The following is a 16,251-nucleotide window of genomic DNA, read 5'->3' as shown; positions in this document are numbered from 1 at the left end:
TAAGTTTGGCAGATGGACGTTCTGCAACTGTTTCCTGTGAAGGAAGTGTAATGTTTGGAAGTTTAAACCATACATTCAATGATGTGCTTTGTATACCCTCTCTTGAGAGAAACTTATTAAGTATAAGTGCACTAGATTCTGCTGGATTCAGTGTGACTTTCAGAAATAAGTGCTGTAATATTCTCAAAGGTGATAAAATTATGGCAGTGGGGAAATTGAAAGATAATGTGTATGTGCTAGAGAACATGGCAGGTAAAGCACAAACAGTGTTAAATAAAAACCCACACCATAAATGTATACATTTGCTACAAAGAAAACTCGACCATGTGAGCTGGGGTACCTTGAATAAAACTCTTGCCCTGCTGGGCAAAGAGAAGGTTGAAGGGTGCAAAACATATCTGGATTGTGATGTGTGCAAGCAAAGTAAGTCTAAAGCACACCCAGTTGCACCAAGGAGTGACAGAGTAACAAAAACCCCTCTATATCTTATTCATAGTGATGTGGTAGGCCCTTTCCCAGACAGTATATCTAAAAGAAAATATCTTCTTCTTTTGATAGATGATGCCACAAGGTTCACATGGGTGTATCCCATAGCAAAGAAGTCAGAGGTGTGTGATACTATAAAGATGTGGGCTAACAATGTGCAAAGGCAATTGGGACATAAAATTTGTAAGTTCCAAAGTGATTTTTGGGGCGAGTACATGTTTGGTGAAATGGCTCATTGGTTTAAGACTCAAGGTATTGAACATAGAATTGCTAATGTATCTATGAGTCAAGAAAATGGTGTTGCAGAGAGAAAGGGAGGAGTACTGCAAACAATGATAAAATCAATGCTACTTGATGCTGGATTGCCAAAAATGCTCTGGGCTGAAGCGGCAAAAAATGCTTGTTATATTTCAAATAGAATTTGGACAAGTGCCACAAATAATATTCCATACAAGGCTTTGTATGGGAAAGATCCCAGTTTGGATCATATCAGGATATTTGGCAGTAAAGCATGGGTTAACATACCACTGAAACAACGTAGGAAAGGTGGTGAAAGAGCAAAAAAGTTGACATTCCTGGGGTATCAGACAGGAATGAAATCTTACCGTTTTGTAAATAACCAAAATGCATTAAGTTTCAGTCGTTCAGCTACATTCTGTGAGGATGCTAATTGGCCTAAGATACATGCAAACCAATTACCATCCACAGTACTGTTACCTATGAATGATGATTCTGATAACATGCCAGAAGTGAAACAGGAGGTGCAGTCACCAATACATGCAGACTCTGAGAGTGTGCAAAGTGCAGATCAGAGAGTAGTGCCAAGAGTGTCCTCTAGATCTACAAAAGGTATTCCACCTCAAAGGTATGGTGTAACTGCTAACCATGTGTTTGTAAAAGTTCCAACTGATTACAATGATGTGTTAAGTCTAGCCTCAGAAGAGAAAAATGCTTGGCTGCAAACCATGGAGGCGGAATATAACTCATTGGTGTCAAATGAAGTATTTTCCTTATTTGAATTGCCGGCAGATAAGAAAACTCTGAGTTGCCGTTGGTTGTACAGACTCAAAACCTTGCCAAATGGGAATGTTAAATATAAGGCAAGATTAGTTGAGAGGGGATTTACGCAGGTGGTTGGACAGGATTATTATGAATCATTTGCCCCCACGATTTGCATGGAAACAATTAGAGTTGCATTAACCAAGGCTGGAGCAGAAGGAATGCTAGTTGATCATTTTGATTTTGATACTGCATATCTGAACGCACCTATTGAGGAAGAGTTATATCTTGATCAAATACCAGGGTTCAAATGTTCAAATGCCAAAACAGTGTTAAAATTGCATTATATGGCATTATATGGCTTAAAGCAATCTGGACATGCATGGAATATGTGTATAAAAAATGCTTTAACCAAAAAAGGGTTTAAGCAGAGTGTGTCTGATCCCTGTCTGTATCAAGTGGAAATATGTAAACAAACCTGTTATTTATTACTTTTTGTGGATGATGTATGTTTAATGTACCACAACAAGGAACAGTTGAAATGGTTTATGCAGACCATACAGGAAATGTTTAAAATGAAACATCTAGGCCCAATTAAGAATTACCTAGGGGTGCAAGTCTCCAGAAATTAGAATGGTTGGTTTGAACTAACCCAGGAGACTAAAATAAGTGAATTGCTGGAGAAGTATAACATGAGTGAAGCGCATGAGGTTACAACACCTATGACAACAAGTTACAATAGGGAACCGGATGATAAAGTGTTTGAACAGAAAGGATTGTATCAATCACTAGTGGGATCTCTACTGTACATAGGATGTTGGACCAGACCTGATATATGTGTTGCTGTTCACTGGTTATGCAGAAAACATGCCTGTCCATACCAGAAGGATTGGGTGGCGGCAAAGAGAGTTCTAAGATATTTAAAGGGAACTATAGCCAACAAATTAGTGCTGAAAGCAGATCAAAAACCAGCATTAATGGCTTACAGTGATGCCAGTTGGGGTGAACATAATGATGGCAAGTCCACAACAGGATTTACATTATATGTTTTGGGATCCCTAGTACAGTGGAAAACAATAAAACAAACCCACGTTTCCACAAGTACATGTGAGGCAGAATACTCAGCTTTAAGTGATTGCCTAGTACAATCAGAATGGTGCATTCAATTACTGTCTGACTTGAAAATAGAATGTACGGTACCAATAACTATAATGTGTGACAATACTGCAGCGCAACAATTAGCAAATGACCAGGGAGTGCGCACTAGGAGTAAGCACATTAATATACGGTATCAAAATGTACGGGATGCTGTGAATAGAGGGATAATAAGTCTGAAATATTGTACCTCTGAAAATAATGTAGCAGACATATTTACTAAATGTTTGAATACTGAAAGATTTCAATACTTGAAGAAATGGCTGTGTTTAACAAACGTTTGACTAGGGAGGCGTGTCAACATATGTCAGAGTTATGCCTAGTCTGCAGTTTGCTAAACAGATCATACTGATCAGAGTGACAGCTAAGTCATGTGATGATGCTGGTCTGATCCAGTTTGTACAGCCAGGAATGGGGATTTCCAGAATGACTCATCTCAGGTAAACTGTGATTGGTCATGAATGTGTATATAAGTCTGTATAGTGAATGTGAGTTACCCTCTTGCTGAAATATATATGCTGGCGGAGCATGCTGTTGCTCAGAGCTGTGAATGTTAACAGCCAAAGGACTCTGTGTAGATATTGTAAATAAACTGTACATAGCAGAACTGCGTGGTGTGAAGTTGCTACCAGGTAAACTCCTGAAGTCCAGACAAGCTGTGCTCGACAGTCCCTTCCCTCCCCAAACCCCACCCGCCCTCAGACTCCACCCCCAACATCTCCAGGTATTTCCCAACCTGGAGCTGGCAACCCTACCACCAAAGCAAATCTGGCTGCTGTTCATATGTTAGTTATTGTTCAATCTTTCCATGTGACATTCTAAATGACAGAGTTGTGTGCTTTGGGTCTCGACTAATTATTGCTCTCTTTGTAAAAAATAATAATAAATTAAAAGATTTTTATTAAAACAAAACCAACCAAAAGATAATAGGGGTGGGGGGAGGTTATAGAAGCAATATTTATTGTTTGGTGCTGCTTGCACAACCCGATAACATTTTTCAGCTGTCTGGCCTAATAGCTATCATTTTCTGAGAGCTATTTCCCCGTGGCAGTTTACTTTCTTCCCTACTCAATAAAGACAGTGAAATGATATGGCTAAAACTGTCTATTAGCATTACTAATGCAGCTTGAATGTGTGAAATGGGGGTATGACTCAACTCCTCTCGTTTTCTTCAACTCAGAAATGCTATTAATCGCCACTGCTCAATAATTTGCAGACCTTATTTCAAGAGCTCAAGAAACAAAACCTAAGCAAAGGCAAATCTCAAACCTACAGTTTATTGTCATTCTTCTTTGCAAGATGTTACTGGCAGTGTTCCAGTAGCAGTGAGGCACGTGTGAGAATTCGGTGGGTATTCCGAACCTCTTGCATGCCGGAGCTTCTCTTTTCCATGTATTTTGTATTGAATTTAATGCTAAGGAAGCCATACAAAGGCTGTTCTAAAAGGGCTGGTTGAAGAGGAAGGGCAGAGGTGAGGGAGGGATGAACTAATTTTGCATTTTATGAGAAGATGGGGTGGCTTTGGAGCATGGAAGCACTTTGAAATTTGAAAAGACAAGAAAGACTGGGAAAAAACAGCATTTGAATCTCAAGGAAAGAACAAGGTTCAAGAAAAGAAAGGGAGACAGAGTAAAGGAGAGAAATATTATGCAAAGTAGGGTTGCCAGGTCCCTCTTCACCACTGGTGTAGGGTTGCCCAGTCACTTAGATTGTCAGGCAATTGCCTGCCAATCCAGTGCCCGGCTTGGAAGCGGGGATTACGTGCATGCGCACCGACACAATCGCGTCACTTCCGGTTTACACCCAGAAGCAATGCATCGGTTTGAGTGGTAAAAGGCCTGCTGTGATGCAGCACTTCCGGGTGTAAACTGGAAATAATGTGATCATGTTGGCGCAGCTGTGCGCACGCAATCCCTCCAAACGTGAGGGATCCGGAAAGAAGAAGAGGAGACGATTGTCTCCTCATTGTGAAGTCTCTTCTTCTTTCCGGATCCCTCACGTTTGGAGGCTATCTATCTACCATAGAAAGACATGTTATGAGAAAGTAACTGTATTCCATGTACATAGTTACTCTATGATTTTGTACATAGCCACTATGTTTGTCCTTACTGTTGGTGTATTATTTATATAGACACCTTGTTACTCTTGGGAATCTTTGTAGCATATAAAGTTTGTACTTTTGCACTTCGTTGTAGCCTTCAGGTGGTGGCTGGAGATCTCCTGCTATTACAACTGATCTCTGGCCGATAGAGATCAGTTCACCTGATAAAAATGGCGGCTTTGGCAATTGTACTGTATGGCATTGAAGACCCTCCCCTCTCCAAACCCTGCCCACCTCAGGCTCCACCCCCCAAACTCTCCAGGTATTTCCCAACTCTATTTGGGGAAGAAGCAAGTGGCTGCTGGGAAATACATTGGTTGGCACATATGGGCTATGGGGGAATCACTAACTTCAGGTTTTACTGACATCAGGAAAGAAACAGGGAAGCATTCTTCAAATTTTGAATCAAAATACACAAGCTTTAGTCAAAAATGGGCACAAGAGCAATAAGAAAACCAACAAGATTCTGAGCTTGGGTAGAGAAAGAAACTATGAATTATCAAGCAGAAGGGAAAGGGATATGGAAGAAACAGAAGCAGACAAGGCAATGGTAAATGCTACACCCCATACTAGATTTTCTTGTCCTCTTTGTAATCTTTGGCAGATAATGACTCTTGTAATTTTTTTCTTTGCTTGTTCCAAGGGCCAATTGTCATGTCAGCTGAATAACAATAGAGCCAGATGATGATAAATGATGGACAGGTATGGTCAATTGAACTAGCGTTGCACAGAGAGTATTTGAGATCCTGCCAGTTGAAGCATCTGACAAAGAATGATGAGGTCAGCACAGTCTGAGTGTTCCAGGAGTTTTCCCAGGACATATCTTGTGCCCTGCAGTACAGCGTTCCACTATAAATCCTCTAATAAATTATAGCATAAATAATGCATGCTATTTTAGGTATAACATCATGTATTTTAGAACAGCTGAAAAAATTACTCACTAGTACAGCTGGAATTTTAGTGCAATATTTAAAGATGCACCTTCCCCATATTTCTGATCCTTTATGAACTATTTTCTGATAATTGCATTCATAAACTATTTTGATATTGCAGGATGTGATCCAAGAATTCATCTGATACACTGCATCTGAAACACTGCTTTTAGAACCTTTTTTAAAAAATAGCACACAAGGTCTTCCCATCATTTCCGTATATCCATCTAAGCATCATATCCTGCTGCAATCTATAAGCAATTTAAGTAGGATGTATTGTATATCATATTGAATATTATAGTATTGAATATTTATAGTAGTTGAACATCAAAAGGTTCAGCATTTGGGAATTGCAAGCTATAAATAATGAATAAGAAGCAGCATTAGAATACAATGGCAAAAAAAGTGGTTACAAAATCTTTATTCAGGTCTCTGGCCAGGAAATCAGAACAGACTTTGAGTGCATAATCTGATGTAACATAGGGTTGCCAGGTCCCTCTTTGCCACCAGCGGGAGGTTTTTTGGGGGGATTTGAGGAGGGCAGGGTTTGGGGAGGGGCTTTAATGACATAGAGTCCAATTGCCAAAGTGGCCATTTTCTCCAGGGGAACGGATCTCTATCGGTTGGAGATCAGTTGTAATAGCAGGAGATCGCCAGCTACTACCTGGAGGCTGGCAACCCTAGTGTAACATCTTTTTTAGTTACTGAAAGGAATGGCCACAATTCCAGGAGATCTAACCTTCTGTCATCCATGGAGTGGGCTTGATGCCCTTGGAGAACACATTAAGGGCTATAAGTAGGTTGTGTTCTGCGAACTTTTCAGAGGGCTGGGAATTTAGTCTGGAGACGCTGCCTTTAACTTTACTTTCCGTTTCTGTTTTCTGGTCACATATCTGGTTAATGCAGGCATTTAATCTTGCAGGCATGCGATTTGCTGTGAGTTCCTTTTCTTACACTTCAAGGGGTTGGAGGGTTGCAACAAACTGATAGTTTACCTGGAGGCGAGAGCAGAAATGGAAGCCCAGTCTTCCCCTCTGTAAGCGCTTGAACTCTATATGAGCACGAAAATTACCAAATGGTTTGCAAGGTTTTGACAGATTGTCACGCTCTGTGAAAAGAGTGTCCGCGTCTTTCCATTAGCGAACTCTTTGTAGAGGCTGGAGGGGAAAAAAACAGTTCCTCAGGACTTCAGCAGAATATCGTACTGGCAGGACATGGCATTCTTTGAGCTGTGTCAAAACAGATAATTAGTTTGGATTCCTTTTTTAGCGGATGTTCTTGCAAGAATGCTATAAGAAAATGATCTGATGGTGGTACTTCCTCTCCTACAGACTCACACACTATAAAAATGTGTAGCGTTTATGTAGTGGCATTTCAAGTATCCAAAGTGCGCAGATGCATTATTTTAGGAATCCTTATAACTGCCTTGCAATGTAGGCCAGTATTACTATTACATATTATTAAAGGATGTAAGGGTAGTATGTATTGTTTATGGTATTAGTAGCAAAAAGCTGGACATAGGGATACCAACCAGTCTCGGATGAAGAACTGTTTGTTGACTGTGCAAATACAATGTGGTATAAGACTTTGTTCCCTTCATATAGGGTTCCCAGGCCCCTCTTCACCACTGGCAGGAGGTTTTTGGGGTGGAGCCTAAGGAGGGTGGGGTTTGGGGACTTCAGTGCCATAGAGTCCAATTGCCAAAGTGGCCATTTTCTCCAGGTGAACTGATCTCTGTCAGCTGGAGATAAGCTGTAATAGCAGGAGATCTCCAGCTAGTACCTGGAGGTTATGCAAAAATCCCTAAGGAAAAAATCATCAGTACGCAGCCACTAGAATGCTAATTAATTTTACTACTCTTGAGGTACTTTCTTACTTATACACAACAATAGTGCCAACATACAAAATAATGATACAGTGAGCTATTTCTCATACAATTACACAGTATATAACAAACAGATGTTGATTGTATACAGTACTCACAGAGTCCCCTGAGATCAACAAGATCCTATACCGTTGCAGTCCCGTGCCATTTGCAGATCAAAATCTTAACTGTGTTGTAACCACTGTTAAGTAATGTAGTTCGCCAGGGATTTTTAAAAACGTTAAATTCAACGCGGCTGCGTGGATCCTTCGCGCTGTGAATGCCAAAGAGATGCACTTGCTCCTGTAGTCAGCTCATCATTGCTGGCCAATCGGGCAAGGTTCCTTAGAAATATCACTGCTGTGCCCAGTTGAGTGTTGCTGTCGCTGCTGTGCACAGCTTAAGCATTGCCAAATATAATATAATATGACAAGACCTGGTTTTTATCTTGTTTTGCTGGCTTCTTCAGACTATATATTCCTTTTATCCGACCACAACTTTGCAATTCATGGAGTATGACACTATTGTTTTGTATAAGTAAGAAAGTACCTCAAGAATAGTAAAATTAATTAGCATTCTAGTTGCTGCATACTGATGATTTTTTCCTTAGGGATTTTTGCATAATTTCTACTTCAGTAAGTACCTGGAGGTTGGCAACTCTGCCTTCATAAGGCACTTGTAATGGTAACTAAGGAGCCCCAGGGCCCAAAGTGGTAAGCTGCAGTACTGCAGTCCAAGCTCTGCTCACGACATGAGTTCGATCCCGACGGAAGTTGGTTTCAGGTAGCTGGCTCCAGGTCAGTAAAATGTGTACCCAGCTTGCTGGGGGTAAAGGGAAGATGACTGGGGAAGGCACTGGCAAACCACCCCGTAAAAAAAAAGTCTGCCTAGTAAACGTCGGGAATTGACATCACCCCATGGGTCAGGAATGACCTGGTGCTTGCACAGGGGGACTACCTTTACCTTTTTAATGGTAACTAGCCTAACACGTGACAGCATATATTGAATTTGATGTTTTGTATTGGCCTAGAGCAGGGGTCCACAACACAGTGCTCATCAATGCCCTTCCTGGCATCTGCCATGTGTTTTAAGAAAGATAGGGTGTTTGTCTAGCAGGGCTTCTGATTGGCCATTGTAGATCTGTGTAGAAGTCTCTTCACTGTGTGACTGAAGGTACTGAATAGAGATACAATAATAGGTGGTAAAAATACTGATATGTGGACAGGTGAGCAACGAGACCAGAGGATAACCTCAGAGCATTATAAATGTACGAGAATCCCTTTGCCAGGATAAATTGACAGTTCTTCTAACATAACTCATTATTATCAACTTGGACTAGTAGTGTTCTCCAGAGTGCCACAAAATGTTTTCTCTAGGCCTGTCGCAACTATATTTGCAACTACATATTATTTTTAGAGGAATACTGTCTGTAGGGTTGTCAGGTGGGTGGTTTCGGCAGGCAATTGCCCACCAATCCACCAGGCTTCTCCGGAGCAGGGATCACACATGTGCACAGCCACACATGACACAATCACATCACTTCGGGGTTCACCCCACAAAACACTGTATTGCTGTGGCCACTTTAGCACTCAAACCTCCAAAATGCTGGCGGACCCTGAAGTAATGCGATCACGTAGTGCGTGGCCACCTCAGCCCCAGCCCCACCCCAAAAAACCTCCCGCCGATGGAGAGGGGGGACCTGGCAACCCTAACTGTCTGGCCTGAACTATCTACTACTTCTGCTCCTGATTTCCAGATCAACTTGTCTGGTCTTATTTTTTTTTTAAATGGAGATTTCAAGAGATGTTTCTTTTCTCAAAAAGCTCCTGGGAGATGACAAGTACGCAGAACGTTTTTCTGAGAAGCTGGAGTTATAACTTCATATTTGTTGGCTGTTCCTCTCAACTGAAAACGCTACCTGAACTAAACTTGCGTGGCTTCAAAGTGAGATGAATGCTCTAGAAGGCATATGAAATTCTGAGATAAAATTCTTGCAGCAAACACTGCTACGAAACAGAAAAGGGGAACATGTACGTGGGTGTGGAGAGCTGATCATATCAAGCTTATCCACAGTGACTGACACCTGTAGCCCCAGTACAGCCAAGTGAAAGCCCCAGGGTGCAGTACCCACTTGATGAGCATGTAGAATATACACATCCAGCTGCCAAGGCTCACATAGCAGGGTTTGAGCCCTATCTGTTCAGCACAGCTGATCGAATGACTCTGAAACTAGCGTGGGCCTCCCTTTCTATATGCTTGCCCTCTGCTGTGTTTGAGTGAAAATTAATCAGAAAACAGGTTTAATTTTTGAAGCAAGATTTACTGTCCATTTCATGGTGCAAAAATTTATGATTGTTGTATGGATGTCCTCCAACAACAAAGTATTGTGGGGACTTTCAAGGCTAATAGAATCATAGAGTTGGAAGGGGCTATACAGGCCATCTGGTCCAACTCCCTGCTTAATGAAGGATCAGCCTAGAGCATTCCTGACAAGTGTTTGTCCAGCCTCTGCTTAAAGACTGCCAGTGAGGGGCAGCTCACCACCTCCCTAGGTAGCTGATTCTACTGTTGAACAACTCTTACTGTAATTTTTTTTCCTAATGTCCAGCCGGTACTTTTCTGCCCACAATTTAAACCCATTATTTGGAGTCCTATCCTCTGATGCCAACAGGAACAGCTCCCTGCCCTCCTCTAAGTGACAGCCCTTCAGATAAAGAGAGCAATCATGTCCCCCCTCAACCTCCTCTTCTCCAGACTGAACATTCCCAACTCCCTCAGCCTTTCCTCACAGGGCTTGGTCTCCAGGCCCCTGATCATCCTTGTCGCTCACCTCTGCTCCCGCTCCATCCTGCCCGCATCCATTTTGAAGTGAGGCCTCCACAATTGCACTCAAAACTCCAGGTGCAGCCTGACCGATGCAGTGTACAGCGGAACTATGACATCTTGCGTTTGGATGTTATGCCTCTGTTGATACACCCCAAGATCGCATTAGCTTTTGTGTTGCTGCATCACACTGGCTGCTCATATTTAACTTACGGTTTACCCATACCTCAAGATCTTGTTCACACATACTGCTACCCAGAAGTGTATCCCCCATTCAGTATGCATGCCCCTCATTTATTGTTACCCAGATGTAGAATTCAGCACTTATCCTTGTTGAAGTGCATCTTGTTCAAATCCACCCACTTTTCCAGTGTGTTCAGATCTCGTTGAATTCTACCTCTATCTTCTGGGGTGTTCGCTGCTCCTCCCTATTTGGTGTCATATGCAAATTTAATGAGTAGTCCCTCCACACCCTCATCCACATCATTTATAAAAATATTGAACAGTACCGGGCCCAGAACTGAACCCTATGGCACTCCACTGGACACCTCTCTCCATTCAGATGAAATGCCATTGTCAACTATTTGAGTGTGGTTCTCCAACCAGTTCCCTATCAATCTAACTATCCTAGGGTCCAGTCCACAGTCCTCTAGTTTGCCCATTAGAATATCATGGGGAATCCTGTCAAAAGCCTCTCTGAAATCCAGGTAAACAACATCAACCGCATTCCCTCAATCCAATAAGCTTGATCAAAGAAGGAAATGAGGTTGGTCTGGCAGGACCTGTTGGGGTCAAATCCATAGTGACTTCCCTGGATCACCAAGTTGTCCTTCAGATGTTCACAGATTGATCTCTTTAATACCTGCTCTAGTATCTTCCCTGGACACAGGTCAAACTAACTGGCCTGTAGTTTCCTGGATCATCCATCCTCCCTTTTTTGAAAATTGGGATAATGTTCGCTCTCCTCCAGTCTTGTGGCACACCTCCTATCCTCCAAGAGGTCTCGAAGGTGATGGTCAAAGACTCTGCAAGCACTCTCGGGTGCATACTGTCCGGCCAGGGGGATTTGTACTCACCCAGTGCAGCCAGGTGCTTCTCAACGACCTCTCTGTTCATGTCAACTAGTGGCTTTTCTTGTTGTAGCAAGCCTTCCTAGCCAGCATCAGCTCACTGTGAGCTTTGGCCCCTTTGATGGCTGACCTAGAGGTATATCCTCGCCTCCATTTCTTAAACATTTCCTTTTTTTCCCTTAGCTCATCATGGAGTTCTCTGTTCATCCACATTGGCTTCTTGGATCCTCTACCATGTTTCCTTCCTGTTGGAATAGCGAGGGCTTGAGATTGCAAGAGCTCTTGTAGATTTATTACAATCAATTTATAATAGATTATAATAGATTTATTACAATAGGGACCCTGCAAGGACTTGGGGGGGGGGCTAATTCCCCCCTCCCCCACTATTTCCTCTTTCCCTTTCCTGAAAGCCCCCATAGCTTCTCTCCTTTTCCAGTGTCCTTCTCTCTTTCTAGGGCTGCCAACCTCTAGGTGGGGCCTGGAGATCTCCTAGAATCACAACGGATCTCCCAACTACAGAAATAAGTTTCCCTTAGGGTTGCCAGCTCCAGGTTGGGAAATTCCTGGAGATTTGGAGGTGGAGCCTTGGGAGGGTGAAGTTTGGGGGAGGGAAGCAACCTCAGCAGGGTATAATGCCATAGTCCACCGTCCAAAGCAGCCATTTTCTCCAGGGGAACTGACCTCTGTCATCTGGAAATCAGTTGTAATTCTGGGTGATCTCCAGCTCTCACCTGAAGGTTGGGAACCCTAGTTCCCCTGGAGGAAATGGCTTCTTTGGATGGTGGAGTCTATGGTATTATGCCCTCTGAGGACCCTCCCCTCATCAAACCCACCTATCAAATCTCCAGGAATTTCCTAACCTGGAGTTGGCAACCCTGTCTCATTCCCACCCAACAGCCAATCTACCTTTATCTGCCCCTCTGTCTTATGTTTTCTGACTCCCCACACCAGTCTCTGCCTTGGAAAACTACCATCTTTCTCCACAGTGGGGACCAAAGCACCTTATATTAGTCTCCTTTCCTCCTTTTTATCTGCACAACAACCCTGTGAGGTAGGTTAGGCTCCTGATATGCATGGGTTTTCATACTTGTGTACTAAGACTGAAAATATCTGTGTTGCCACTTTTAGACAAAATGGTGGTTGTGTGTAACAAGAGGATTGTGGGTAACGCCATCTCCTGGTATTTTTGATCACAGCACAGAAGTGTAACACATGAAAAGGGCTTTGGAAATGGAGTTTTCCATAAATGGTGCATTGATTATATTCCTAATTGCTTTTCGGATCCTGTGCTGTACTGACTCGCTTTTCCGAAGTGTCCAAGCAACTTTGCTTAGCTGTCTCTCAGCCCTCAGGGCCACAATTTTGAAGTGATATTGACCAATCCCGACCAGGTTTTGTGAGTTGTAGGAATAGAAAGAAGGGCCACTACGGCCTGATTCATACCTATGGAGAAAGGAAGAGCTTCATTAGTCCTTCTATGACCATGTGTCCCCTATAATTCATTTTTATTCTCTTTTCAGAAGCAGCTGGAGATCGTTTCCTGGCTACTGAAATAAAAATAAATGTGCTTAGAATTTTCAATCCTTGGGGAGGCTCCATTGAAAACCATTGTTAAAGCCAAAACAGAAAAGGCCTTCATTATTCATAGTGAAAGAAACATTTGAATTGCTGGCATTTCATGTTTATAGCAAAGAAAGAGAATAAATTACCTGTATCCAGACATTCTTTTTTTTTTGTAATTAAAATGTCCATCAAAATTTAAACCCGAACATTAGACAGCGACAAGGCTGCTAAGCTTATCAGAAATTACTGCTTTGTATTAATAAAACACGTCTAGATCCGTAGCTGTATCTCAACTGCGATTTTCCTTACAGAAGACTAATGCCTTCTTTTCTAGGATTGAACAACAAAAAAAAGAGAGGCAACATCACAATTTACCCAGAAGATCTGCGTTATCTAGTTTGAATAAGAGATGAAATACATCAAGCACTTTAAATTATTGCTTAACAGAGAACAGCGACAGACCTCATAAAAGAAATAGAAGATTTCATTTTGATTATGTTTTAAGAAACACTGCTATCATTTTATTCAGCAAACCATTTTTTTTATAACACAGGGGTAAAAATCTCTTTGAAAGTAGGACTTGAGAGTCTCAGTAGAAGTTGTATATTTTTATTTAACCTTGCATGTTTGTTATTGACAGGGGAAAGAAGACGGGACATGATGTAGACTTTTTGATTACCATTCCGGAAGCAAGGCAGGAAGAAGAACTGCTACACCAAGTGATTGACGTTTGGAAAAAGCAGGTTAGATAAATTGTCTTAAAATCACTGTGTTCGGCACTCTCAGAATGCAACTTGATGAATGTATGCAGATATGGAATGCTTTATCTGTTCCAATCAACGTCTCAGAAGTCATTTTTCAATCTCATGGTGTCTTACGTTAATTTGTAAGGGGTACTAAATGGAAGGGGATAGGTGTAATGCAACCTGCTTTTCTTGCTATTCCCGAACCACAGACACTTAATAGCTCTCTCGCTTACCAGAATGACCAGGGGGAAACCGCCCTCTACAAGCTGGTACATGGTCATTTCCATCCTGAAATTTATTTTCTAAGCAAAATTTATTTCCAGTTGTGTAACCCATGACTCTGGTTGTTGACACTTCATCAAAATATCTCAGGTAACTGAATGGGGAGGAGTGATACTGCTTATAATCTATAAGTCAGCTATACCCAGCAATATATGGGTCAATATACGTGTGAGGTTACAAGAAGTAGTTACTGAAAATAAAAAGTAGGGGATCACTCTGTAGGAATGAAGCAGTAGTGCTGTCAGAGCGAAGATCAACATGATATGAATGATGCTGTCACATTTTTTTAAAACTAATGTGTGTTTAAAAAGTGCCATTAAATTTTCAGGATAACTGCTGGCGACTCTCCTCACAAGAACCCCCAAGTTTGGTAAAGATTGGGTACAATTTCACGTGCCCCCATTTTCTTCCCTCTCTACTGCTGTAGCCAGCAATCCCAAAATGATCACATAAAAATGCCGGATTTTTTTGGGCTTTTTGGGGATCAGGATTACAGACTACAGTAACACATTTTTTTGGCATTTTTTGATTTGGCTTTACCGAATGGACACCCCTATTTAAGACTACTCAGGTTCATTCCAGCATAAGCTTTTGTGAGTCAGACCTCATTTCTTCAGATGCATAATGTGATTATAACATGAACAATATAATATTATGCATTTGAAAATGTGAGATCTGACTCATGAAAGTTTATGCTGGAATAAATCTGATTAATTTTAAAGTGCCACTTGATTTCTGTGCTGCAATATAAAAACAAGCACTGTAGCCACCAAAGCTCATATTTGGAGTGCAGGAACTTTGGCAGGGGAAGTGGGAGGAGTCACTCTCCTGCCTGTTGTATCAGCAAAGCCAGTGCTTGTGGGAGAGGCAAGAGGGTCCCATTTCCCCTCCTTAGTGCAGCCCCCTGACCCATGTGATTATTAGTCTATGCAGGTCCTATGACCCCAGGAATCAACTTTCCTAGGGTCAGAAGGGACTTCGGGGGGTTATTGAATCCAACTTGTTATGGATGGTGGGGTAAATTTATATCATTTTGACATATCTGAATATGTGTTCAAGCCCACTGCCTGAGGTGAATGCTTACAGATGCTTTGCATGGTTTAGCCTTGACGCGATCTCTTAACCATGATAGATCGTTTAGATGACCTCCCAAAAAAACCTTTAATGTGCAGGAAGAGCCCCAAGAATCTTAATCAGCCTGTCTACCCTGGGAAAGGGCCCCTGCCTTTGGATTCAGACTTGGACCCCAAGCCCTCTACCCCACAGCCAGCTGCTGAATGAGAGGTCTGTCCCCAACTCATGCATTTACAAGTCCTGTACCACCTCAGCTCTATTGCAATACTTGCCATTGTAATTGGGCTTGGCTTCCTTAAATACTGGACCCTTTAGCTGGAAGGGAGGAGCCTGTATCTCCATCTCCTTGAAAAACTATTTAAAATATTTCACCTTCAGCCATTGCTGAAGTGACACCAATGATACCATATTCTAGCTCCTACTTGATTTCTCTCTTGACTCCTGGACTTCAGTTGCAAGCAGGGCGGGTTTTAGATTAAGGTGAATGAATACCAAGTCCCAAACTAATCTACCATTAAGAATTTTCCATAAGGCTTCTCACAATGTGTTTTTTGAAAAGTACCACATTGGGCTGTTCCGCTTGCAGTGTTTGAAACATTATTTTTCTCAATTCCCAATCCTTTGCAAATTCACTGCTTAAAAATGTAAGTGCTCTTGTCATAGCAAGTCTAGTGCAAAATTGCTTAATATGGCCATATGGTCCTGTCTGTGATATTTAGTAGGGATTTTGTTTCAGGATATTCAATCCTTGCTGCTGTTTACAGTAAATTCTTTGCTTGCATAGCTGAAGAGGAGTTTGACTGTCTTGAAGACTGAAATCTGTGTGTGTGAAGTGCTGTTAAGATGCTTCCAACTTATGGTGACACTGTGAATTAATGACCTCCAAAATGGCCTATTGCTAACAGCCTTGCTTAGGTCCTGCCAACTGAGGGTCATGACTTCCTTTATTGAGTCAACCCATCTCATGCTGGGTCTTCCTCTTTTCCTGTTGCCTTCCACTTTTCCTAGCATGATTGTCTTTTCCAGTTACTCTTGTTTTCTCATAATGTGACTAAAGTATGATAGCCTTAGACGTTTTAGCTTCAAAACTAGGTTTAAAAAACAGAAAAAGTATCATCAATAGCAACACCTGTAAAATATATACCTAATCATTCCA

At 41.9% G+C, this 16,251-nt stretch overlaps 1 protein-coding gene across 1 annotated transcript in view; it reads left to right on the top strand.

Moving 5' to 3' along the window:
• The window catches only part of DNTT (DNA nucleotidylexotransferase), a 135,312-nt gene that overhangs the window by 76,741 nt on the left and 42,320 nt on the right, over window positions 1-16,251 (top strand). The window contains exon 11 of the mRNA XM_056850063.1: window positions 13,634-13,736. Within this exon, the coding sequence (XP_056706041.1) occupies window positions 13,634-13,736 (103 nt within the window). The remainder of the gene's footprint in view (window positions 1-13,633; window positions 13,737-16,251) is intronic.

This window comes from Euleptes europaea, chromosome 5 (assembly GCF_029931775.1).
Source record: "Euleptes europaea isolate rEulEur1 chromosome 5, rEulEur1.hap1, whole genome shotgun sequence".
In the NCBI taxonomy this organism is placed as follows: domain Eukaryota; kingdom Metazoa; phylum Chordata; class Lepidosauria; order Squamata; family Sphaerodactylidae; genus Euleptes; species Euleptes europaea.
The sequence above is the reverse complement of the archived record's forward strand: the minus strand, read 5'-3'. Positions and strand labels throughout refer to the sequence as shown.